The 26,279-nt window shown below is 60.4% G+C and overlaps 1 protein-coding gene across 1 annotated transcript in view; it reads right to left on the bottom strand.

Annotated features, from left to right (window-relative positions):
- Nucleotides 1–2,733: 2,733 nt before the first annotated feature.
- The window catches only part of LOC134054999 (cyclic AMP-dependent transcription factor ATF-7-like), a 35,925-nt gene continuing 12,379 nt past the window's right edge, over nt 2,734–26,279 (bottom strand). The window contains exons 2-11 of the mRNA XM_062511095.1: nt 17,634–17,730; nt 14,957–15,085; nt 11,974–12,132; nt 11,365–11,524; nt 9,847–9,946; nt 8,801–8,914; nt 8,400–8,546; nt 7,526–7,723; nt 5,687–5,795; nt 2,734–3,008 (exon numbers count right to left, since the gene is read on the bottom strand). Of these exons, the coding sequence (XP_062367079.1) occupies nt 2,788–3,008; nt 5,687–5,795; nt 7,526–7,723; nt 8,400–8,546; nt 8,801–8,914; nt 9,847–9,946; nt 11,365–11,524; nt 11,974–12,132; nt 14,957–15,085; nt 17,634–17,730 (1,434 nt within the window). The 3' untranslated portion in view covers nt 2,734–2,787. The remainder of the gene's footprint in view (nt 3,009–5,686; nt 5,796–7,525; nt 7,724–8,399; nt 8,547–8,800; nt 8,915–9,846; nt 9,947–11,364; nt 11,525–11,973; nt 12,133–14,956; nt 15,086–17,633; nt 17,731–26,279) is intronic.

Genomic DNA, 26,279 nt, shown 5'->3' with positions numbered 1-26,279 from the left:
CCACCCACAACCTGAGACCCCGGGGACAAAGTGACACCGGGGGTGTCCCCAGCCCGCACCCCCCCACAGCAAAGGGCAGCAGCGCGCGGCTCCTGGGTAATATTTTAATGTTATATTTGCAGCATAAATAAAAGGCACGTTACATGTTTGGTATGACACGGCCGAGGGCTGCGGGGAGGCTGGGACGTGTCCCCCGGGTCCCCCCGCGGCCCCGGGCCCCCGCGGGGGCTGTGAGGACCCGCTCACAGGAGCCCGGGCGGGGCCGGGGGTCCCTCGGGGGCTGCGGGGGTCGGGTCAGACCCGCGGCGGCCGATCTACGATATATGGGGTGCGTATACGCGTCGATATGGACTGGTAAGATACTACACAGGTACTCGAGGGGGTCCTTTTTTGGCTTCTTCCATTATTGATCGTCAAAGCTCGTGGCACAAAGCAGCTGGGGGGGGGGGGGGGGGCACGCCCAGGACCCTCCTCCCGTGTCCCTTTGGCACCTCCCGGGCTCGTTTTGGGCCCCTGTGTGAGTGGGACTGAGGCGAATTGAGCAGGAACGGGTCCCCGAGTCCCAAAATGACACAATTCCCACCTGAGCCAGGAATTCCGGGCTAAAGATGGGTCTGGGGGCAAACAGGCATCGACTGCTCCCACCCCGCCCAATCCCGAGGGATCTGGGGGCTGAAAAGGGAGGAAGAGGAGGGAAAGAGCAGGAGCTCCCCCATCTTGGGGTCTGGTCTGCAGCCATTTGTTCCTCCTCAAGGTCGCGGTTCTGGTAAAATCCATAAACCCCAAATCCCAGCAGCTGATCCCGCTCTCTGCTCCCCCAGCCCAACCCCGCAGCGCTTGCGAGGAGCCCCCGATCTCCCCCCGATTTCAGGGATGCAGACCTGGCAGGGATGGGATCGAGGAGGGGACAGCAGCAGGGGACAGGAGCAGGGGATTCCTAGATTCCCGGGATTCCAGCTCGGGGGGTTGCCAGCCCCGGGAGCCTTGGAAAAGTGGGAGCAATCACTACGGAGCAGAAACTGGGGGGGTTTTTTTGCCCCAAAATTGGTCACAAAGTGAGGGGTAACTGCTTTCAGGGTAAAACACACCTGGGGGGGCACGGGGAGCTCCAGACCAGACCCAGGTAAAGGCGAACCTGGACTCAGCTCCTTCATTCCCTGCTTGGCCCTGACCACGTTTGGAGCTTTCCCACTGTCTTTTCCTGGATTTGCAGAATTTACAAGGCACTGGCGATGGGGGATGTGGGAATGGGGAGTTTCGGGGAATGGAGGAAGGGGAGGAAGAGGAGAAGGGGAGGAGGAAGAGAAGGTTGCTCCTGCACCCCCATCCCGAGGGGACCACAAGGATTCTCGGGGACAGCACCGAGGCTCTGACCCGAGCACAGGGAGGAGATGGGATGAGCAAGAGGGAAAAGGGGAGTGCGAGAGCAACAACACAAACCCACCCCAGTCCTGATCCCAGTCCTGATCCCAACCCCAGGTGAGGAAGAGCTGCAGAAGAGGGAGGGGGAGAAGCCGGATCCCATCGCCGGGAAATCTCAAAATCTCAGGACTTTCCCATCCTGCTCAGCCTTTGCTTTGGGTTTTGCTGTCCCTGGGAACCTTCCACGTGTGGGGAAACCAAACAAAATCACCTGGACAAACCAAGCTGGCTCCAAAGTGGCGAAGTGCGACCTGAGGGGGGGCTTGGCTGAGGAGGGACCTGTAAGGGGCAGGAATTCCAAGGGCTGGAGCAGTTCCATGGACCGGGACAAGATTCCTTCCCAATCCCAAGAACACTTCAACAACCCTTCCCACTCCCCACGTCCCAGCCCCGGCTGCGGCCACACACGGACACAGAGAGCCCCGAGCCCAACCGAGAGCCCCGAGCCCGCCCAGCAGGGAAAGGGCCCCGGCTTCAGAGCCCCTCAGGACTTCAGAGCTCCTCCCGTGGGGACGAGGACAGGCTCTGCCCCTGCCCTTGGAGCTGGGAGCGAATCCCGACCCCATTCCCAGCTCCCTCCCCTCCGAACAGGCAACGATTCCCAATTTAAGGCCACCACTGTTGAGGTCCTGGAGGTCCGTGAGCGGGAGGTGATCCTGGGGAGCCTGGGCTGGGTTTGCCCAGGCTGGGTTTGCCCAGGTTGGTGCCAGTTTGGGGCCTGATGCTGTCGCTGCCAGCTGGGCCCTTCCCTGCAGCCATTCCCGGCTCCTGGTGCATTCCCGGAGCCCCAGTCCTGTCGGGAATGTGGGAGCAGCCCTGGCCAGGCCGTACCTTTCCCAGCACCTGGCCTGGGAGCAGCCCCTGAGTGCCCTCTGTCCCCCAGCCCCATTCTGTCCCCTTGTCCCAGCCCCCGGGGCACAAATCCAGAGCGGTCCCACTTCCCATCGTGTCCAAAATCCATCGCTGGGTTGGGGGAGGGAGGAGACCTCAGTCCCTGTGAGCTCAGAGCTCCGTGAGCCTCCCTGTGAAGGTGCAACGACTCAGGGGTGGGAGCGAGCCTGGGAGAGCACGGGGACAGCACGGAGTGTCACAGCCCAGGGACAGGGGCAGGGACAGGGATGGTGGCAGCACCCCCTGCCCAGGTTTAGTGTTCACCACAGAGCCTGCCCTGCCCAGGGGCTCTGGGGCTGGGGAGCTCCAGGGGCCAGAGCTGCCCTTACATCAAAACAAAGAATAAACCCCCCCCCCCCAAAAAAAAGAAAAGAGAATTCCTGGTGGGCCCCCAGAGGTCACTGTGGGGCTGTGGTCACTGTGGGGCTGTGGTCACTCTGGGGCTGTGGTCACTCTGGGGCGCTCCTGGGGCCATCATCTGCCGGCAGACTGTGACTGTGGGGCCATGATGACGTGCGAGGCCACGGGCACGGCCAGCTCTGTCCTTTGCCCGGCCATCTGGGCCAGCACCGAGGTGGCCACGGCCTCGGCGGCCGAGCGAGCCGCGCTGAGCCCGTTGGGCGCGGCCGGGGCCGAGCTGTGCTGGATGACGGGCGCGGGGGAGCCCGTGGGCTCCGAGCTCTCCTTGGGGCTCTCTGCTCGGGGGAGAGAGGACACGGTCAGGGACAGGGCTGGGGACACAGGGACAGGGTCAGGGACAGGGTCAGGGCTGGGGCAGGGGGGACAGGAGGAGGGGTGGCAGGGGTGATTTGGGGTGGTATTGGTGATTTGGGGTGGCAGGGGTGATTTGGGGTGGCAGGGGTGATTTGGGGTGGGATTGGTGATTTGGGGCGGGATTGGTGATTTGGGGTGGCAGTGGTGATTTGGGGTGGCAGTGGTGATTTGGGGTGGCAGGGGTGATTTGGGGTGGGATTGGTGATTTGGGGCGGGATTGGTGATTTGGGGTGGCAGTGGTGATTTGGGGCGGGATTGGTGATTTGGGGTGGCACTGGTGATTTGGGGTGGGATTGGTGATTTGGGGTGGGATTGGTGATTTGGGGTGGCAGTGGTGATTTGGGGTGGGATTGGTGATTTGGGGTGGCAGTGGTGCTGGTTTGGGGTGGGATTGGTGCTGGTTTGGGGTTTGATTGGTGCTGGCTCAGAGCAGGATCAGGGACCATCCGGAGCTGGCCGGACTCTCACCTGTCCAGCCTGGATCACCCCTATGGAATTTGGAACCCCGGCCACCCCCAAGCAGACCAGACCCCTCCCTTCGGGCAGGACTGGGACAAAACTAATTAGGAGCTGGGACATAACGATCATCCCGCTGGGACTGCTGCCCGATCCTCGGGAGGCAGGCCGGGATCCTCCCGAATTCCAGGCAGGAAGCAGCACAGCTTCCCGAGGAGGGCAGCACCGGCACAACCTTCACCTCCCTCACTCCCAGACCTTCCACTCCTCGTTAAAAGGAATGAATTTCCCCTCAGGTTCTCGAGCCGGAGGCTGAGCAGCCCCTTCCCCACCTGCCAGGGGGAACACGATCCCCTCAGCAGGGCCAGAGCCGGGCTTTGGGGAGTATTTTTTACCTAAATCACCTAAATCTGCTCTTCATTACTCCTCAAAATACTAGAATCAATCAGAGCCCATCACAAGCCTTTGCTTGCTCTGTTTTTTTGGGGGATTTGAGGGGACGGGGGCAGACAAAGGCAGAGCCCTCCTCCCCTTTGTTCAGTGGCTCCCAGAACTGTGGGATCTGCGAGCCCAGGGGTTCACCTGGGAGCCCCCAGTGCCCGGTGAGGGACCCAGAGCTCTCTGTACCCACGGAGGAAATCCCACTGGGACGGGGTCACCTCCCTTCGACAGAGCAAACAGAGGCAGGAGCTGGGATGTTTCCTCCACGTCAAACCCCAGAAACTGGGGGAAAATCACATCTGGGGTTGAGCACCTCGCTGGGCTCTGAGAAATGGACTCGGGCTCCGTTTTCCTTCCACCTTTCCCTGGGAAAGCCTTGGCCAAGGCTGGGGGAGGTGGAGCAGAGCAATATCCTGCCCTGGCACCCCAAACCCCAGGATTTACTGCAGATAAACCCCCAGAGTCCAGAGGCAGCTGCAATTCCATAGGGGCCCTGGGGCTTTGTTCCAGGACCTGCCTGGCCACAAATCTCAGCCATAAAAAGGCCCAGAGGGGAGGGGGGGGAGGGGGGGGGGGGGGGGGAATCTCATTTTTAGCCTTCGGACGTGTGATGAATTCCTGCTGCTGTGGGGAACGGGGAGAGGAATTGAGAACCTCGGGGAGAGCAGGGAAAACCTGTGAGCTGCCACCCCTGTGCAGGGCTTGGGGACCTGGGGACAGCCAGGGGCTCCTCAGCCAGGCTCTGAGGCACGGCAGGGGTGACAGTGGCTGTCACAGGGGTGACAGTGGCTGTGCCAGCCCCTCCCAGAACACCCCTGAGCCTCACCAGGCAGAGCCTCCCCAGTTCCAGAGACCCACAGATGGCCCCCAAGGCACAACCCCCCATTGAACTTTCATTTTGTTGAATTTTCTTTTTTCCTCCCCTTGGTTTTCGCAGTTTCCTGTTCCATTCTCTCAGCTCATCCATCCCTGCCTCTCCTCCCGTTTTTCCAAGGAACACTAGAGGACTCCAGCGTCCTCCCAAAGCCTCGCAGCTGCCTGGAATTGGTATTGCAGGATGGGCAGCAGGACCCAGATCGTGTTCAGCTCCCGGGTTGGTTATAATGAAATAGGCAGCATTAAAAAAAAAAATGAAGGGGAGAAAATGAGATAAAAAGAGCCTCTTTTTTTTTTTTTTAACTTCCAAGCCGAGCCAGCTCGATGGGAATTGCAGAGAATGAGCAATGGAGCTCCATGATGTCATTGAGAGTCTGGCCTTTCCTGACTCTGCCTCTGCTGTGGAGCAGCAAATTCTGGATTTCAAATGGATTGTCAAGGGCTTGGCTGGCTGCCGGGAGCAGGGAGAGGTGGATCCACATTAAACACCCCCCTGGACAGGCAGAGGGACAAAACCCTGCCCTGGGCACCGCCAGGTCCAGCCCTGAGGGTCAAGGGACAATTTGGGGGATCCTCCTCAGCAGCAGAGGGGCAGAAATGCCCTCGGGGGTGTGCGAGGTTTTTGGGATCCCTGCCAGCCCAGCCCTGTGCTCTCCCTGCTCTGTCCCTGTGTGTGACAGCCCTGCCCTGCAGAGGTGATGGGAGGTGACAGGGAGGTGACAGGGAGGTGACAGGGAGGTGACAGGGAGGTGACAGGACACGATTCCCTCCCTCCCCTGGCAGCCAGCCCCGTGCCAGGCTCCAGGAGCCCAAAGGCAGCACTCACCCAGGTAGCCCTGAGTCTTCTTCTGCAGGGCCGTGACGGGACAGTCCTTGTGGGCCAGCAGCAGCTGCTTCAGCTGAGCCACCTCGTTCCTGAGCAGCGTCACCTCGTTCTGAGGGCACAGACACACCTGGCTGTCCCCACCCTGAAATGCTCCGTCAACTCCCAGCTTTGTCTCATCCCTGGCTCAGGAATATCCAGCCCAGTTCCTGGGTTTGGGGAGTTTGGCAAAGGGGCAGCAGCACCTCCCTGTCCCTGGCTGTGGTCACTGAGCTCCTCCTGAGCCCTCCTGGCAGTGCCACCCGTGCCAGGGACACCCGGGGTGCTGCTGGCTCTGCTGGGACACAGGCAGTGCCAGGGACAGCACAGCCCTTCTGTGCTCTGTGAGCCACGACTGCTGCCCAAAAAACTCATCTGATCATCCCTCTGAAACGTGCGGGGGAGCAGCTGAAACCCAGACAACTGCATCCCAAAACTGCCCAAGGAAAGAGTCTGGAATTGTCTTGGAAGGGAATAAAGCCACCAGGGTGAGGCTGATCCCAGGGACTGAGGCACCGAGCTCAGCCCTGCATCACCCCCGGCTGGGGCTGGGAGCATTGCTGGGAGAACTGGGAGCGAAACCTGGAATTCCAGCCGTGCCGCAGCCCTCGGCATTGCCAGGAGAGCCGGGGAAAGGCACAAAGCCAGAGTGGGCACAGCCGCAGCTGCAGAGCGCCCCTGTGCCCCGGGCACGGGGAGAGGAAATCCCAGCTTGGAGGAACGGCTGCTCTGGGGCTCAGGGCCAGCGAGGGCAGGAACGGACACCCGGGAAACGCTGCGGAGGGGAAGGGAGGGGGAGAGGGGCAGGGAGCAGCGGGGGCTGCCGGAGGGGTGCTGTGTCCGGCAGTGCCGTGTCCGGCAGAGCCCTGTGCCGGGGCCGTGTCCAGCAGTGCCCTGTGCCGGGGCCGTGTCCAGCAGTGCCCTGTTCTGGGGCCGTGCCCGGCAGTGCCGTGTTCTGGGGCTGTGTCCGGCAGTGCCCTGTGCCGGGGCCGTGTCCGGCAGTGCCCTGTTCTGGGGCCGTGCCCGGCAGTGCCCTGTGCCAGGGCTGTGTCCGGCAGAGCCGTGTCCGGCAGTGCCCTGTGCCGGGGCCGTGTCCGGCAGTGCCGTGTTCTGGGGCCGTGTCCGGCAGTGCCCTGTGCCAGGGCTGTGTCCGGCAGTGCCCTGTTCTGGGGCTGTGTCCGGCAGTGCCCTGTGCCGGGGCCGTGCCCGGCAGTGCCGTGTCTGGCAGTGCCCTGTGCCGGGGCTGTGTCTGGCAGTGCCCTGTTCTGGGGCTGTGTCCGGCAGTGCCCTGTGCCAGGGCTGTGTCCGGCAGTGCCGTGTTCTGGGGCTGTGTCCGGCAGTGCCCTGTTCTGGGGCTGTGTCCGGCAGTGCCCTGTGCCGGGGCAGTGTCCGGCAGTGCCCTGTTCTGGGGCTGTGTCCGGCAGAGCCCTGTGCCGGGGCCGTGTCCGGCAGTGCCCTGTTCTGGGGCTGTGTCCAGCAGTGCCCTGTTCTGGGGCTGTGTCCGGCAGTGCCGTGTTCTGGGGCCGTGTCTGGCAGTGCCCTGTTCTGGGGCCGTGTCCGGCAGTGCCCTGTGCCAGGGCTGTGTCCGGCAGTGCCCTGTTCTGGGGCTGTGTCTGGCAGTGCCCTGTTCTGGGGCCGTGCCCGGCAGTGCCGTGTTCTGGGGCTGTGCCCGGCAGTGCCCTGTTCTGGGGCCGTGTCTGGCAGTGCCCTGTGCCAGGGCTGTGTCCGGCAGTGCCCTGTTCTGGGGCCGTGCCCGGCAGTGCCGTGTGCCGGGGCCGTGCTCAGCCCCAGTTAGATACTCACACTCAGCTGGATGTTCTGGCTCGTCAGCTCCTCGGCTTTCTTCTCCAGGGAGGACACCCAGAGCTTGCGTTTCTGCCGGCAGCGCGAGGCGGCCGCGCGGTTCCGCTCCAGGAATCGCTGCCGCCGCTCGTCCGGGTCCTCGTCCGCCGCCCGCTTGCGGCGCCCGCCCGTGCTGGGCGTGGGCTGGGCAGGGGACACCTGGCCGGGACGGGACAGGGGACAGGGGACAGGGGACAGCTCAGCCACCATCAGCCACCGTCGCTGCAGCAAACCCCGGGTTTTGAGCAGATAATTTGCTTTAAAAATTAATTTTCCCCTCCAAAGCTCTGGCCAAACGAGCTCTAGGAGCGAACACAAGGTTTCGTAGGGCCTGGCTTTATTTGGGAGAACAAAGGGAAAGCAGCAGGGGCAGGTGTGGGAGCAGCCCCGGCCCCACAAGCCCTGCCAGCCCCAGGCCGGGGCTCAGCCCCAGCGCAGCCCTCGCTGCCGGGCAGCATTTGGAGATTGAACTGCTGGAAGGCCACCCGAGCCCGGAGCAGGTGGCCACATGGACGGGAGGATGGCATTTGGCTGGCTGGCAGGAGCCAGCCCTGCTGACTGCCTGAGAGGGGAGCGTTTAACCCCGTAAGTGAGGGGGGAGGAGAGGGGGGAAACATTTCTCCCGAACTCCAGAGCTCCTCAGGCAGATGAACACGGGGCTGGAGCTCCTGCCTGGTGGGCTGGGAGTGCCTCAGTGCTGGAGCAGCACTGGAAGAACAAGGTTTTAACCCATTCTGCAAAGAGGGAAGGATGCTGGGAGATTTTCTCCTCCTTGCCAAGCCCTGGGAGCCCCACACAGGGCGGCAGCAGCAGCAGCAGCAGCAGCAGCACTGACCTGTGGCTGGGCAGGGGAAGGGGCATCGGGGTGCTGGACGAGGATCTGGCTCTGCTCCGGCCGCGCGGTCACCATGGTGCTGGCCGAGCCCACGGCCAGGCTGCTGCCGTTCAGCGAGGATGACGCTGCCAGGCTGGCCTTCAGCCTCTGCCAGGGAACAAAAGGGACATCAGAGGAGCTGCCAGAGCTCTCAGCAGCTCCTGCCACCCTGCAGCCACCCCGCTGGCACCGGGCACCGCGCCTGACCCGAGCCCGGCTGGGCTGGCCCCAGGGACAGCAGCGTCCAGCCCAGAACTGCTGCTGCCACTGGCAGCAATTCCCTGCCCGGCCGGCAGCTCTGGGGAAGCCCAGGGACTGGGCAGGCCGAGGGACGAGCCCGTGACCCCGTCCCTGCCACTCACCATTTTGGCCTCAGAGTGCACCGGGAGTCCTGAGGGCGAGATGGAGCCGCTGCTGTTGATGGGGGGCCCGGGAATGCCAGGGATGTTGGGCACCATGGGCATGGGCCTGGCCAGCTGCCAGGGGAGCGGGACAGAGCGTTGGCAAGGGAGCAGCTCTGCAGGGCAGGTCTGTAAATCCTGACAGATGCTCCAACTCCGGCCACCCCTTGCTCCTGCTGGCACCCAAGGCCAGCGGGGTGGCCACGGTGGCTGTGCCAGAATCACCCAGCACAGGGAAGGGGCAGCCCCTTCCCTTCCCTTCCCTTCCCTTCCCTTCCCTTCCCTTCCCTTCCCTTCCCTTCCCTTCCCTTCCCTTCCCTTCCCTTCCCTTCCCTTCCCTTCCCTTCCCTTCCCTTCCCTTCCCTTCCCTTCCCTTCCCAGAAAGGCACTAAACCCCCTCTGGTTTTATGGCAAAGTTGTCACTGTGCCCCCTCTTGAGCTTTATCCCTCAAAAAAGGGGAAGGAAAACCCGAATCTGGGGAATTTGGAAATGTTTTTAACCCTCCCTCTGGGAGCAAAGCCCCACAGAGTGGGAGGGAAGGGCTGGGGATGTTCCTGTGCCTGAGGAGAAGCTTTTGGCCACTGCCCCACAGACAGCTCCATGTGCAGGAGGCCAGTGGGGCTGGCAGGTCACAGTCCCTGGCCCTAGTGGCCACCCTGGCCAGCACAGCCGGACGCTCTCCCTGCCAGCCCGGCTCCTCCGGAGCAGCCCGTTCCGAATGGAAGCAGCTCCTCGGGATCCTGCAGCTCCCAGCCCTGGCCTGGCTGCTCCTGCCATCTGTCCGGGCACGGATTTGGATTTTTCCAAACTCATTGCCCTCTGGTGTGAGTGCTGCACATGTTATGGCCGCCCTGCCAGAGCTGACCCTCCTTTCCCTCCTCCTCCTACTCCTCCTCCTCCTGCAGCCTGCTCTGGCTCGGAGGGGCAGGGATCACAGAACGGCAGCGCCTGGCAGGGGCAGGGCCCGCTCCCTGCTCCGGGCAGGAGCTCTGGAAGCTTCTCTCACCGAGATGACAGAAGGCATCTGCACGGGGGGGCCGGGCAGCACGGGCACGGTCTGGCCATTGGCGAGCTGCACCACGAGCGGGAGGGAGCCTGAGGGAGACCTGCAGCAGCAAACAACCCCTGCATCATTCCCCAGCCTGCTGCAGGGCCAAACCTGCACCTCCCGAGGGCTCGGGGGGACCCCTGCATCCTCGGGCTCCTTCCTTTGTGCAGGGCTCTGCCAAGCTCAGAGCCGCAGGCTCCGGGGCCTCTGCGGGCAACCAGGAGCAGTGCCAGGGCTAACAGCACCCGAGGCAGGGCTAACAGCTTGGGGGTTACAATTCAGAGGCACCAAACTCTGCCTGAGACAACCCCGAGCCATCCCAGCCCCAGACAGTTCCCCACCCCTGCTCTGCCAGGCACTGCAGTGCCGAGCTCGGGGAGCTCTTTCCTCCCTCCCCACGGTGAGTTCTGCCTCATTTCCCCGAGTTCTGCCTCGTTTCCTCACTCCAGGACAATCAGTAATCAGTTCCTGCTTCCTGCTGCTCAGAGCGTGAGCAGCCTGAGCAGCCCCTGGGCCAGCAGCAGCAGCAGCTCCTCCCGGTTCTGGAATTCCTTCAGGGGCTGAATTCCTGTCCCAGGGATGGGTTCCAGCCCCAGGGATGGGTTCCAGCCCCAGGGATGGGTTCCTGCCCCAGGGATGGGTTCCTGTCCCAGGGATGGATTCCTGTCCTAGGGATGGGTTCCAGCCCCAGGGATGGATTCCTGTCCTAGGGATGGGTTCCTGTCCCAGGGATGGGTTCCTGCCCCAGGGATGGGTTCCTGCCCCAGGTATGGGTTCCAGCCCCAGGGATGGGTTCCAGCCCCAGGGATGGATTCCTGCCCCAGGGATGGGTTCCTGCCCCAGGGATGGGTTCCTGTCCCAGGGATGGGTTCCAGCCCCAGGGATGGATTCCTGTCCCAGGGATGGGTTCCTGCCCCAGGGATGGGTTCCTGTCCCAGGTATGGGTTCCAGCCCCAGGGATGGGTTCCAGCCCCAGGGATGGGTTCCAGCCCCAGGGATGGATTCCTGCCCCAGGGATGGGTTCCTGCCCCAGGGATGGGTTCCTGTCCCAGGGATGGGTTCCAGCCCCAGGGATGGATTCCTGTCCCAGGGATGGATTCCTGCCCCAGGGATGGGTTCCAGCCCCAGGGATGGGTTCCAGCCCCAGGGATGGGTTCCAGCCCCAGGGATGGGTTCCTGTCCCAGGGATGGGTTCCAGCCCCAGGGATGGGTTCCAGCCCCAGGGATGGATTCCTGCCCCAGGGATGGGTTCCTGCCCCAGGGATGGGTTCCTGTCCCAGGGATGGGTTCCAGCCCCAGGGATGGATTCCTGTCCCAGGGATGGATTCCTGCCCCAGGGATGGGTTCCAGCCCCAGGGATGGGTTCCAGCCCCAGGGATGGGTTCCAGCCCCAGGGATGGGTTCCTGCCCCAGGGATGGGTTCCTGTCCCAGGGATGGGTTCCTGCCCCAGGGATGGGTTCCTGCCCCACACTCACCCCAGCTGCCTGCTGGCCGGGGGTGCCTGGGTGATGACAGACGTGGGGGATGGCAGCGTGGGCTGCAGGGGCTCGTAGCCCAGGTGCAGCGGCAGCGAGCCCGGCCTCACGATGGTGGGCGTGGGCGTGGAGAGGATCACGGGCTTGGAGGGCAGCTCCTGCAGGGGAACACACCACACAGCACGGGCTGTTACCAGCTCATCAACACGGGCTGCTAATTACCAGTTCATCCTCACCACCGAGACTCTTCCTCCTGCGGGCTCAAACAATTCAGCCACAGGAACTCAAGGGAGCACATCAGTCAAGGCACACGGCTTTGGAGGGGGAGCTCCAGCCCCTCTGCCTCTCCCTTCAGAGACCCAAATCAGGCCTCAAAGAGCCCAAATCCGGTCCCCCAAAAAGCCCAAACCAGCCCCCCCAAAAAGCCCAAATCAGACCCCAAAGAGTCCAAATCAGCCCCCAAAAAGCCCAAATCAGGCTCCCAAAGAAGCTCAGCTGAGGCTTTGGCCCCACAGCTCGGTCCCACACGGCACAGGGACCCCAGCAGCCCTGGGGACAGCCCCACCTTGTCCTTGTCCTTGTCCTTGTCCTTGTCCTTGTCCCTGTCCCTGTCCCTGTGCTGGGGTGAGCGTGGCCGGGACCCGGGGCTGTCGGGCGGGGACGAGTCCACCTCCAGCGGCTCCTCCTCCTTGATCTTGATGTCCGGGGTGGAGGGCAGGGACATGTCCAGGGCTCCGGAGCCCTGCAGGACAGAAGGGACACTCAGAACTGGAGGGGACACAGATCTGGAAGGGGCAGTGAGCTCTGGACAGGACACTCAGCTTGCATTGTTTGTGAAGAGGCTCTGGCCCCCAGCTCTTGCCAAACCATTATTATTATTATTGTTATTATTATTATTATTATTATTATTATTATTATTATTATTGTTATTTGGCACTGAAGCAGCATCTGGGAGCCCCAGGCAGAGAGAGGGGCTGCTCCAGCCGTGGCCAAGCAGAGATGAAGGCCCAGGAAGAACAGGCAGCCCCAGATGGCAGCACCTTGGGGTTCTCAGCAACACACAGACTTCTCCACAGGTTGTTATTACAACTTCTGGTATAAAAAGGGCCCTGCTAAGGAGAACAGGTACCCAAGCCAAATGCCTGCGAGTTACAGGAGGCACTTTCATTCACAGAAGAGCTGTAAAACATTGTATAAATCAGCCTGAATTATTTTATTACCCGATTATCAAAAGCAAACAAAGAGCCATGCAAGTTATTAAATATCTATGAGCGCCCCATTAAAATAAAACCCAACCATATGCCTGGAGTTGGCCACTTGCCACCACTCGGGGATCCAGCAACACCTCGTGCCCCACTGGAAGCAGGGAATGATGTGAGGGGATGGGGAGAGGGCAGGGGACAACCAGGGGAGGGGACAGGTGAACTGAGGGGACAGGTGAACTGAGGGGTCTGCTGTCCCCATCCCAGACCTGGAGGGAGGAAGAGCCTGGAGAGGGCAGGGATGGAGTGGCAGAGCAAGGATGGAGCTCCAGACCTTGCAAATCCCCTGGGCCCTCCTCCTGTCCAGGCAGGGAAAACTGTCCCCAGTCCGTCCTTCCATCCATCCATCCATCCATCCATCCATCCATCCATCCATCCATCCATCCATCCATCCATCCATCCATCCATCCATCCTTCCCTGCAGTTAAAGGGTAAACGTGGATGGTTTAGAGCTCCAGCCCCTCATTTTGGGTGTTTTAGGGGGGTAATGCCCCTCCCTCCCTCATTTCCCGGCCGTAGCTGCAGCCAGAACCATTTCCCTGCCCTTTCAGAGCCCCTCCGCTGCTGCGGGAAGCACAAAGGAGCGGGATTAACATGCAGCAAAAGTTTCAAAGGCATTAAAGCGCCCCCGGGGAAGCTCCCGCTGCGCCCCTGGTTTTAATTAACGGCGCTGGTGCGAGACCACCCTTGCAAAAGGGAGGGCGAGCACAGGACGGGCGGCTGGAGCTCAGCTCCGGCCACACAGGGGGGCTCAGGAGGGATAAAAAATCCTGTCCCTAAAAGCTCCACGCGCGAGGAACATTTAGGAACGAATCCTCAGGAATAATTCCTCAGGAATATTCCGGCGGAGCCGTGCTGGAGACAACCCCAGGAGCCCAGCCCGGGGCTGGCACAGCCCGGAGCTCGGTGGTGGCCCCGGGGCGATCCCAAACTGGCACAGCCCGGAGCTCGGTGGTGGCCCCGGGGCGACCCCAAACTGGCACAGCCCGGAGCTCGGTGGTGGCCCCGGGGCGACCCCAAACTGGCACAGCCCGGAGCTCGGTGGTGGCCCCGGGGCGACCCCAAACTGGCACAGCCCGGAGCTCGGTGGTGGCCCCGGGGCGACCCCAAACTGGCACAGCCCGGAGCTCGGTGGTGGCCCCGGGACGACCCCAAACTGGCACAGCCCGGAGCTCGGTGGTGGCCCCGGGACGACCCCAAACTGGCACAGCCCGGAGCTCGGTGGTGGCCCCGGGGCGACCCCAAACTGGCACAGCCCGGAGCTCGGTGGTGGCCCCGGGGCGACCCCAAACTGGCACGGCCCGGAGCTCGGTGGTGGCCCCGGGGCGACCCCAAACTGGCACAGCCCGGAGCTCGGTGGTGGCCCCGGGACGACCCCAAACTGGCACAGCCCGGAGCTCGGTGGTGGCCCCGGGACGACCCCAAACTGGCACGGCCCGGAGCTCGGTGGTGGCCCCGGGTGCTCTCAGGTGCGGATTTCCGCCGTCGCTCCAGCCCCTTCCCCGGCAGAACAAAGGGCAGGAGGCTCTGCCGCAGCCGCATACCAATGAGAGAGATCAATTTGGGTTTAAAGAGCCGGTTATTGGCGAGGGGAGGGGGGCAGCGGGTGGGAAGCCAGGTTTCAGTTTTAATTCTGAATTCCTCCGTTCCCCATCTCGGGAAGATTTACGCGGCTCGGCTCCCGCAGTTTATTTCCGAGCAGCGCCGCTGACTGCGAGCGTATGCAGGGACATCGATCAATTTAGTAAATGTATGTGCCAGGCTGAGAGCCCGGCACGCATCTGCTGCTGCTGGGGCCGGCGAGCCGAGCGCGGGGGGCGGGGGTTTGGAAATGTCCTTAATTAGCTGCTTTCTGATGAGATCCCGTTGTCCTTCAGCCCCTGGCGCTCGCCGGGCTGCGGGGGCAGCCGGGATCGATGGCGCTGGCGGAGCACAGAGCTCTTTGTTAGGAAAAGCGGATTTTTTTTTACCGCGGGGCCGGGGCTCCGGACGTGCCGGGGATGAAAGGTGCGTTCCCTTCCCTGTGCCCGTCCCTCCGTCCGAGACACAATCCCGGCCCCAAGGAGGCTCCCGAGGGCGTTTTGTTCCTATCCCGGGTGGGTTTTTTTAGGTATTTTGGGTGCTCCCCCTCTCTGTTTTTCCCCCTTTTTTTTTCCGAAGTGAGAAGGCAAAGGAATAACGAACCATTGGATCTGCTCCCTGCAGGCCTGGGATCGGTGGGGAAAGCAGCCAAAGTCACCCGAGTTACGAAAATAAACCCGAACCCCCCGCGCCCCTCGTGCCCTTCACAGAGCAGTCCCAGTCCCACCCAGTCCTCCCAGTGCAGTCACAGCCTCTTGCCTTTTTCTCATCATCCTCAGCAGCTCTCTTGAACTCGTGCTCGAAGGAGCTGGCCAGCTCGTTGAACAGTCCCACCTCCTCACAGTTCTTCAGGAACCGAGTCGGGGTCGGAGTCTGATCTGGGTCGGGTTGGAACACCGAGAATTGGTCGGGGAGAGGCCAAAAAAATCGCATTTTACCCACCCCAGTCCTTCACCGGGGATGTGTGTGTCACCCTGGGGACAGCAAGTGGCACTTTGGAACGGGACAATCATCTCTTGCTGCTTTTGTTTCTCTGGCGCTCAGAGAAATAATCACTGGAGCAGGAGGATTTCTGTGAATTCCTGGCTGTGGAATTCCCATCCCTCACACCCCGGGGTTCTGGCCCATCCTCAGCTGGACATGGAGGGAAATCCGGGAGTTTGATCTCCCAGAAATCACAAACACAGGGAGTGAGGACAGGGGAGAGGGGAGAGCAGCTGCAGGGAACAGCCCCAGGGCCGGGCAGAGAAATTCCCTGGGAATGCTCCCCTGGCTGTGCCAGCTCCCAATCCCAGATCAATTCCTTGGGATCATTCCCATCCCTGTGCCAGCTCCCAGTCCCAGATCAATTCCCTGGGATCATTCCCATCCCTGTGCCAGCTCCCAATCCCAGATCAATTCCCTGGGATCATTCCCATCCCTGTGCCAGCTCCCAGTCCCAGATCAATTCCCTGGGATCATTCCCATCCCTGTGCCAGCTCCCAATCCCAGATCAATTCCCTGGGATCATTCCCATCCCTGTGCCAGCTCCCAATCCCAGATCAATTCCCTGGGATCATTCCCATCCCTGTGCCAGCTCCCAATCCCAGATCAATTCCCTGGAATGCTCCAGCCCTGCTGCTCCCTGTGGGATCGTTCTCCTCCATGTTAACATCATCACCCAGCCCATAAAAGCTCCAAGAAAATCTCCCTGCTCCAGCCAGGCTCCAATTCCCTCTGGAATCACCCCAAGGGATCCATCCCGCACAAGCACCGGGATTTTCCAGCACAAAGAGCATCCCTGGGATGGCTCAGCCCGACTCCAAACCCTCCCTCCTCCTGCTGGCTTTGCCACTGAAGCAAAATCCCCCTCTGGGCACCCTTTGCTTCCCCCCAGATCCCAATCCATAAAACCCAGCAACTCCATCAAGCGAATCTCTCCGCAGGAGGTTGTTTTTCCAGGCTTTAACAGCTCTCAGGGCTCTTTTGGGACCGTTCTGTGCTCGGCATTGCCCTCCTGAGCTGCAGGATTTCCACGGCGGCACAAACAAAGCCGGGAACCGCGGTGTGGTGCTGCCCTTCCCCGATCCCGCAGCTCCTGCCTGGCCCCACAAAAACAAAATCTCCCTCCTTGCTGCCAGGAGGGTTCTCGGTGGCCCCCTTGGCTCAGGCACCTGGGCCAGGTGCTGCTGCTGCCACACGGCCCCGGCAGGCAGCGAGAAATCCCACACACGAAATGGTGGCTCAAAAAAGAAAAAAAAAAAAAAAAAAATCTGAATTGATGGAATTTCAGGTAATAACGAGTCTGGATCTCAGGGCTCAAAGCCAGCAGGGTTTTATGGGCCTCACACCCCCTGGGTGCACCAAACATGCTGGGTCTGGGGTGTTTAACTGGTCCTGTACTGGTCACTGATAAATTGGGTTTGGGAGGGTTTAACTGGTCCTGTACTGGCCATGGATAAACTGGGTTTGGGAGGGTTTAACTGGTCCTGTACTGGTCACTGATAAATTGGGTTTGGGAGGGTTTAACTGGTCCTGTACTGGCCATGGATAAACTGGGTTTGTTTGGGTTTTTTTTTGTGTTTTACCCCAGAGCAGTGTCAGGGGTGACCTTGTGCTCCTGAGTGTTCCATCCCCTCCTGCTTTGCCAGGGACAGGAATTCTGGCTCTGGGAGCTGTGGGGGGATCTGGGGGGCTTTGGCCCCATTTCTGTCCCACACCCCCATGAGCCTCCCCTGCAGCAGCTTCCAGCCCAAAATCCACAATTCAGCCCAAACCCTGCAGAAACTGCTCAATCCCCATTCCCTGCTCCAGCAGCACATTTGGGCTGGAGATGAATGAGGGAGAAGGTGCCAGGCTCCTGCAGCAGCTTTGTTTTCCCTTAAATACCCTCCAGGATTTTAACTGAGGATTTAAGGAAGCCTCTCCTCACTCTGGGAACAGCCTCTTCCCCCAGCAGGACACAGAAGGGCCAGGAGGGGCTCTGGAACCTTCCAGACAAAGATCTGTGGGGTTTGGGTGTCCCACCCCCCTCCAGTTTTACAGAGCCTGCATCTCCATGGGGCTCTGCAGCAGAGTTTAAGGGGATTTAATTTATTAACTGCAGCTTCCTAAAAGCTCAGGAAAATTGACACCTGGGCTGAGAGGGGAAGCTGCTTTGTCAGGTTTGGTTCATCGTCCTCAGAGCACACGCAGAGACGTGAAACCCTGCTGGCCATAAATCCTCCAGCCTTTAATAAAAAAGGGCGAGAGCTTAAAAAAAAATTAAAAAAAAAAAAAAAAACCCAAACCCCACAAAACCTGATACCACCATAAAAAAAGAAAAAAACCTGGAAGCCTCTGGCTTTCCTTTGGCCCTGATTAAATGCAGATCACAGGAGGTTTTATGGGTTTTGCAGTGCATCTGGTGCCTGGCATCAATCTTGGGGGCGCTGGCCGGGCACGTACCTGCGATGATGACGGAGTCGGTGCGAGCGGGGCCGAATTTCAATGTCAGCTCGTGCTTGTGCTTGTGAACTGCCAGGTGGTCCTCGTTTGTGAACCTCTGCAATGAAACCATTTACAAAATGGGGAGTAAATGGGAGCTGTGTTTTACGGGGCTGTCCTGAGGGGTGGGAGTGGGGGGGAAGAACCGGGGCTGGGAGGGGACAGTGGGACAGAGATGGGGGAGCATAGGGGGGCATGGGAAAAGCCTTTATGGGGGTTCTGGAGGGTGGGGGGTCGAGGGTTTTGAACAGTCTGGGTTTTTGGGTGATGCGGCTGCAGCTGATGGAAACGTGGAAATTCTAAATTCCAAAATTCCCACTTTGCTGCTGGATGATTTTGGTACAATTGGGGCAATTTCTGCACGGGGTGAGCCTCACCACCCTCCCCTCCCCCCCCCCCCCCCAACCCCAGCCACTCAGCTCCTGAGTTCTTTTGGAGCAGGGATGGAGCACGGCAGGGGGAGCATCTCCCCCCACCCACAATCCCAAATCCCAAATCCACCTGCGGGGAGAAGCGCAGGACCCAGCCCAGCCCTCAGGGAAAATCCCAGCCAGGGCTTTGGGGCTGGGAAAGGCAGACAAAGGCGGGGAGGGAGGGCTGGGGAGAGGGGGAGGCAGCAGGGAAGGGGTTACAGCCCAGCCCCATAAAGCCCAGGATGGATTGCAGTCTCTCCTAATAGACTGCGACAAACGGGGCCGGGCAGGCACCGCCGCAGCGTTTTTATGGATCCAGAGCAGCGGCTGCTGCTGGAACAGCGCTGCAGCAGCAGCAAAGCAGCAGCAGAGCTGCAGTAGCTGCAGCAGAGTGCTCCTGCCCTTTCCCCCTTCCCTCCCTCCCCCTGCCACTCGTCCCAAGCCGAAGCCACCCAGAGCCACCGGCTCCCGTGGGGCTGCTCGGCTGTGACACCACCTGGGGCCTTCCCAACCATTTATTTATGGCTCTGCTGCTTTACAAATCAATTCGTGTTTGCCGAGCTGAGCAGAGGTGGGGGATGATCCCTCGGTGATGGGGGACAATCCTTTGGTGTCAGGGACAATCCCTGGTGTCGGGGACAATCCCTGGTGTCAGGGACAATCCTTTGGTGTCGGGGACAATCCCTGGTGTCAGGGACAATCCTTTGGTGTCGGGGACAATCCATTGGTGTCGGGGACAATCCTTTGGTGTCAGGGACAATCCATTGGTGTCGGGGACAATCCCTGGTGTCGGGGACAATCCATTGGTGTCAGGGACAATCCCTGGTGTCGGGGACAATCCCTGGTGTCAGGGACAATCCTTTGGTGTCAGGGACAATCCCTGGTGTCGGGGACAATCCCTGGTGTCGGGGACAATCCCAGGGGACCCCAGGCCATGGGGCCCCACCCACCCCCAGCCCCTCGTCCCCTCGAGCACAGGGGTCACCCACACTGAGTGTCCTTCAGAGCGTTCTCACCAGGTGCTTTGGTCATTTGGGCTCAGATTTACAGAAATCGGGGCTGCTGGCAGAAATCCAGGGACGTTTTTTTTGCCCGAGGAACTCCAGGAACAAACTGAGCTCCCAAACTGGGCTCAGTCTCTCCCAGCTCTGCTCCATAACTTAACCTTAAATAAATTCTCAAATAAAATTTCTCGATGGTTTGGCCAAAATCTGCCTGATCTGGGTTTTTTTTTTCCTCCCTTTAGCTTCCCACCCCAGCGCTCTGCCCCAGCCTGGCCAGGAACCCTTTGTGTCCAAGGAGCTTTTCCCAAATCCTGGAAAGCTCTGGAACAAAGGAAAGGCGAGGGGGAATCGCCCCGGAGAGCCGAGGGGCCCTGCAAGGGGGGACACCCGCATTTTCCATGGTTTTGGCCCTGAAATCCCTGGGATTTCTGGAACTCGGCGGGACCCTGCTGGGATGGGAAATAATCCCGGTTTTTGTGTGGGATGAATATTTAGCAGGCGGGCGGCGTCGGAAATCTGAACACCTGAGACGGGGAGTGGGGGGGGGGGGGGAAATAATAAAAAAAGAAGAAAATAATTCCCAATTCTCCCGCTGCGTTTTGTGCTAAAGAAATGTGATTTTTTTCAGCTCGGGGAGGGAAGAGCGGGAGGCGCAGAGCAGCCTCGTGTCTCTCCCACCAGCCCCAGCCAACGCCAGCTTTATTTAATCTTTCATTTTCCTTCATTGCCGTTTTTCTTTTTTTTTCCCCCTAATTTTTTTTTTTTTCCCCGGCACTTTGGGTGCGCCGGGCGCGCGTTACAGCTCTATTTAACATCTTTATGTGGGCTCACAGCTCGGCTGCTCTCTCCTTCCCTGCGCTGAAATGCTCACAGACACAATATATCTTCCTGCGCACATTTCCAAACGCCGAAAGCCAGAGGCTGAGTCTGGCGCTCGGGCTCTAAATCATGTCATTTTACACAGAGAGGGGAAGCAGAGGGGGGAGAGCAGGGGGGGAAGAGCGGGGGAAAAAATGGAATGAGTTAAAGCCGCAGCGCTGGCTTTAATATTTAATCTCCTTCCATCAGCAGCTGACATACAGCAGGGTTATTTCAGCTGCTATTCGCGGGTGTCGGAATTAAAAAGAAGCTGTTGGCTGTAAAAGCTTTGGGGCGAGGGACAGGAGCGGGGTGAAGGCGCTGCCAGGCGGCCCTCGGGCTTTCCCGAGGCTGGAGTTGCCTCCTGCAGCCCCAAATTTGTTTTTTTTTCCTCCCCAGCAGGGTTGAAGTGGGTTGGACAGACCCAAAATTTGTTTTTTTTTTTCCTCCCCAGCAGGGTTGGGGTGGGTTGGACAGACCCAAAATTTGTTGGTTTTTTTTTTTTTTTCCTCCCCAGCAGGGTTGGGGTGGGTTGGACAGACCCAAAATTTGTTGTTTTTTTTTTTTTTTCCTCCCCAGCAGGGTTGGGGTGGGTTGGACAGACCCAAAATTTGTTGTTTTTTTTTTTTTTTTCCTCCCCAGCAGGGTTGGGGTGGGTTGGACAGAGCCGAAATGTGGATTTTCCCCTCCCCGGGTGGGTTTCACAGACCCCAGGGTGTCGCAGCCCTCTGGAGCCCCCGGGCGTTTGGGGACCCAGCAGGTTGTGACAGCTCCGGGATAAATGCGCTCATTTCAAACCCTAAATAAAAGCAGGCAGCGCCTGCAGCGGGGTTGGAACCCAGAGCCCCGGGCAGGCAGGAGGGGATTTTATTTCTCAGAGGTTCAATAAGCACAGCACGAGGAACGAGGCTTGGATGGCTCGGGGTTTGTCCCGGGTTTCGGAGAAGCCGAGTTTGGTGCAGAGGGGGGCTCGGGGGAGCCCCCGGGGGATCCCGGAGCAGGAGCGGGATTTGAACCTGGCCGAGCCCGAGCTCGCCAGCCCCGCCGGGAGGGACGGGGCTGGAGGGGCTGAGGAGCCGGAGCTGCGCAATTAACGAGCGGAATTAACGAGCTGTGAGCACCGCGGGCAGGCCGAGCCCTGCTCCGAGCGCGACTCGGCACTGGAGACACCTGGGCACGGGCTGGAGACACCGGGCACGCGGCTGGAGACACCTGGGCACGGGGACACTGTCCTGACACACCTGGGCACGGGCTGGAGACACCTGGGCACGGGGACACTGTCCTGACACACCTGGGCACAGGGCTGGAGACACCTGGGCACGGGGACACTGTCCTGACACACCTGGGCACACGGCTGGAGACACCTGGGCACGGGGCTGGAGACACCTGGGCACGGGGACACTGCCCTCACACACCTGGGCACACGGCTGGAGACACCTGGGCACGGGGCTGGAGACACCTGGGCACGGGGACACTGTCCTGACACACCTGGGCACACGGCTGGAGACACCTGGGCACGGGGCTGGAGACACCTGGGCACGGGCTGGAGACACCTGGGCACGCGGCTGGAGACACCTGGGCACGGGGACACTGCCCTCACACACCTGGGCACAGGGCTGGAGACACCTGGGCACGGGGACACTGTCCTGACACACCTGGGCACACGGCTGGAGACACCTGGGCACGGGGCTGGAGACACCTGGGCACGGGGACACTGCCCTCACACACCTGGGCACACGGCTGGAGACACCTGGGCACGGGGCTGGAGACACCGGGCACGCGGCTGGAGACACCTGGGCACGGGGACACTGCCCTCACACACCTGGGCACGGGCTGGAGACACCTGGGCACGGGCTGGAGACACCGGGCACGCGGCTGGAGACACCTGGGCACGGGGCTGGAGACACCTGGACATTGGGACACTGCCCTGACACACCTGGGCACAGGGCTGGAGACACCTGGGCATTGGGACGCTGCCCTGACACACCTGGGCGCAGGGACACTGCCCTGACACACCTGGGCACAGGGACACGGGAGGCAGCAGCAGGAGCCTGCACTGCGGTGCGGGAGGGAGATGATACAGCCGAGCTCAAAGTCACCGTCTTTAAAAGCTGCCACGCTCTGGGTTTGGGTTTCACCTCCAAAATCCAGCCCTGCACTCCCCACAGGCTGCGCACACGCTCCCAGCCCGCACTGACATTCCCAGCCCGCACTGACATTCCCAGCCCGCACTGACATTCCCAGCCCGTCCCCTGCTCGCGGGTGGCTCACGGTGTCCCCGCGGCCAGGGGGACCCCAGGGTGGCCGTCCCGGGGTCAGCGATGTCCCCGTGGGCTCCATGTCCCCATCTCCCAGCCGAGCAATCCGGGATAATTCCCTCCCCGGCTGCTCGGCACGCATTAATTCAATGTTCAAGTGCCCCGATCCGGGAGTGATTCACGGCTGGAGAGCCCGGGGGGAGCGCTGCAATTATCCCAGAACATTTCCATGGGAATGAGGAACAGCTCTGGGGATGCGGGGGGAGCACCGCCAAGGCTCCTTGGGCTGGGAGAACCCGGCCCCAGACGGACGCTCGGGAGACAAGAGGCAGGGATTTGGGAGCCCGGGGGTGGCCGGGAGTGGCCCAGGACAGCTCGGGGCTGCTCGCCACGGCAGCTCCCGGGGGGCAGCGGCTCCTGGTCCTGGGCGAGAAGGACGAGGGGGGAAGGTTTGGAAGGATCGGCTCAGGAGGGAAAACCAGACCGGGAACGGCGCTCGGAGAGCTCGGGCTGCACGGCGGGGCCGCGTCCCCCAGTCCACGGGAAATCTGGAGAGGAGGAAAGCGGGGAGAGGTCACCCCCAGCCCGGGATGCAGAATCCCGAGCGCCCCGAGCCGCGGGCAGCAGGAGAAGCCAATTAATGAATGATTGCTGCTGGATCCGGGAAAACCGGGGAGGCTCCGGGAAGGAGCGCCGGGTGCATCCTGAGCCATCGCCAGCCCCCCCAGCTCAAACCGCAGCGGGGTTTAAACCCTGAAATGTGAAATGTTGGGTTTGGCTCTGGCGGCTCCAGGGACCCCGTGCCTGTCCCTTTAAAATGCTGCTCCCTCTGCCCCGTGATTGATTCCGGGTCCTTCCTCGTGTTTAAAAAAATTAAAAATAAAAAAAGAGGAATAATAATAATAATAATAATAATAATAATAATAATAATAATAATAATAATAATAATCGAACAGTGGGCAGCGCTGGGTGAGGAATCCCCGGCCCACCAGCCCCACAGAACATTGTGCAAACCGCCAAAATTGGGATTTTCTCCCCCCCCTTTTTTTTCTTGTTTGCTCAGAGAATTATTTTTTTTTTGTGGGATCCTCCCCAAAGCTCCCTGCAGCTGACACAAAGAGCTGAGCGGGTTCTGGAGCTCTCCCCACCCCTCCGCGATCCTCCTTGACCAGAAGGGCAGAGCATTTAACTGGGAGGAGGTAAATAATTTAATTTACATTTCTATGGCTCCGCTTATCCCAAAGGGCTTCTCAGGCACGGCCCCTCCTGGAATGCAGGTGTTTGGGGGGGGCAGGAAACATCTGGCTGAGGACGTGAGGAGCCAAGGACGGCCGGGGCAAAATCCTCCTCAAACTCTGCATCCCTGTTTTTGAATTTTCCCCTTGAATTTCAGTAAAGTGTCGCTGGTACAATAAAATATCCGAGCTGAGATAGAAACGCCAGGCTCGGGGTTATCCCGGTGGGATTGGGCTCCTCGCACCGCCAGATCCAGGGAATGTCCCGAGCCTGGGGCTTTGGGAAGGAGCGGCTGGAGGAGCTGGGTTCGGGAACACCTGGGCACACCTGGGCACACCTGGGCACACCTGGGCACACTTCCGGGCAGGAGCAGCCCCTCCAGGACAGTGCTGGAACCACAGCCGGGTTCCCTCCGGGCTGGAATTGGAGGGAAACGAACCCGAAGTGGCTCCGGAATTTCCATGGGAAAACAGCGAGGATTTCATACAGCAGTGACCCGGCTCGGGGGGCACGGAGCTCATCCCACAGAACGGACCCCAAAACCCCCCCGGGATGGATCCACCCCACAGAACGGACCCCAAAACCCCCCGGGATGGATCCACCCCACAGGACGGACCCCAAAACCCCCCCGGGATGGATCCATCCCACAGAACGGACCCCAAAACCCCCCCGGGATGGATCCACCCCACAGAACGGACCCCAAAACCACCCCGGGATGGATCCACTCCACAGAACCGATCCCAAAACCTCCCCGGGATGGATCCACCCCACAGAACAGACCCCAAAACCCCCCCGGGATGGATCCACCCCACAGAACGGACCCCAAAACCCCCCCGGGATGGATCCACCCCACAGAACAGACCCCAAAACCCCCCCGGGATGGATCCACCCCACAGAACGGACCCCAAAACCCCCCCGGGATGGATCCACCCCACAGAACGGACCCCAAAACCCCCCCGGGATGGATCCACCCCACAGAACGGACCCCAAAATCCCCCCGGGATGGATCCATCCCACAGAACCGATCCCAAAACCCCTCCCGTGTCCCGGGACTGCAGCCATGCCCGAGCTCCACACGGTGGAGCATTCTGAGATCCCGGGTTCCTTCCCATCCCACCGAGGGTGATTAAAAGCCGGGTGTTAATTAAGGCTGCCACAGGCCCCGCGGTAATTACCGGGATGAGCGTCAGCGGCTCCAGAGCTGGGCCTGGTGCACCCCTCGGTACCAAAAATCCCGATCCCATCCCTCGGAACCGGGCTCGGAACCGGGCACGGAACCGGGCATTAATTAAGGTCATTAACGGGCACGGAACCGGGCATTAATTAAGGCCATTAACGGGCACGGAACCGGGCAGTAACAAAGGCCATTAACGGGCACGGAACCGGGCATTAATTAAGGCAATTAACGGGCACGGAACCGGGCATTAATTAAGGCAATTAACGGGCACGGAACCGGGCATTAATTAAGGCCATTAACGGGCACGGAACCGGGCATTAATTAAGGCAATTAACGGGCACGGAACCGGGCATTAATTAAGGCAATTAACGGGCACGGAACCGGGCATTAATTAAGGCCATTAACGGGCACGGAACCGGGCATTAATTAAGGCCATTAACGGGCACGGAACCGGGCATTAATTAAGGTCATTAACGGGCACGGAACCGGGCATTAATTAAGGCCATTAACGGGCACGGAACCGGGCATTAATTAAGGTCATTAACGGGCACGGAACCGGGCATTAATTAAGGCAATTAACGGCCCTTTCCCCCTGCACATCACCGGGAGCTCCGCGTTCTCCTCCTTCTCTTCCCGGCTCCCGAGACCAAACAGGGACCGGGGATGTGCGGAATTCCTGCCCCCAGGCAAAGAGCGGCCAGGCCCAGCGTTGCAGGAGGAAAATTGGGAATGACCGGGAATTATGAGGCTGCTGGGGGATCTTCACTCGTGTGGAGAGAGAATCGCGAGCCCCTGGGGCTGATGGTGGAAAAGAAAGGTTAAAAAAGAGGAAAAAAGTAACAGTGAAATCAAATCTGCCTCCCAAGTTTCAGCTCTTCCTGCTGTCCCCTGCTGCTCGCTCATTGTCACCCAGCAGCTCCTGAAAGAATAATCCAGGATCTTTTCCCAAGATTTTACCCCCCAGCAAACAAACAACAAACAAACAAACGGGAGGATTTACAGAATCCAAGCAAAAACGTAAAAGGGAACTCTGTCCCTGCCCAGAACCAAGGATGGAAGTGTAGAAGTAATTAAAGTAATTAAATCCCAACTGCAGGCGGTTAATTTGTGGCACGGAGGGATTGGAAACTCTGGAGAGGGGCCAGGGCCGGGAGGGGCCTTGGTGGCAGGTGGGACCTGGGATGAGCTGCTCCAATCCCATCGTGGAATTCCCTGGGAACTGGGGCTGAGGGCAGAGCCCTGGCACCGGGAAAGGGAACGGAGCCCGAGGGAAACTGAGGCACGACGGAGCTGCAGGCTGCACTGGGGACGCCTCTCGTGGATTTGGGAACAGCCAAAAAGTGTGTTCACCTCCTGTGCATTGGGGAACACCCCAAGTGTGTTCTCCTCCCGTGGATTTGGGAACACCCAGTGCAGTGTGACAGGACAGGGCCCTGGATGGGGCTGCGGGAGCAGCTCCTGCCCGAATTCAGCCCGGGCAGAGCCCCGGGGAGTCCGAGCTGGGTCCAGGGGCTCCAGCCCAGCCCAGCCCAACCCCATTCCCAGCCCGTCCCAGCCCCACTCCCCAGGGCTGCTCTGGAGGGGGGAACCTCAATTCGGGGGCTGTCCCCTTGGAAAAGACCCCGCACCTCACCCCCCCTCCACTCACATTGTCTCAGAGC

This window comes from Cinclus cinclus, chromosome 30, assembly GCF_963662255.1.
Source record: "Cinclus cinclus chromosome 30, bCinCin1.1, whole genome shotgun sequence".
Classification (NCBI taxonomy): domain Eukaryota; kingdom Metazoa; phylum Chordata; class Aves; order Passeriformes; family Cinclidae; genus Cinclus; species Cinclus cinclus.
Note: the sequence above shows the minus strand (reverse complement) of the source record. Positions and strands in the feature narration are given on the sequence as shown.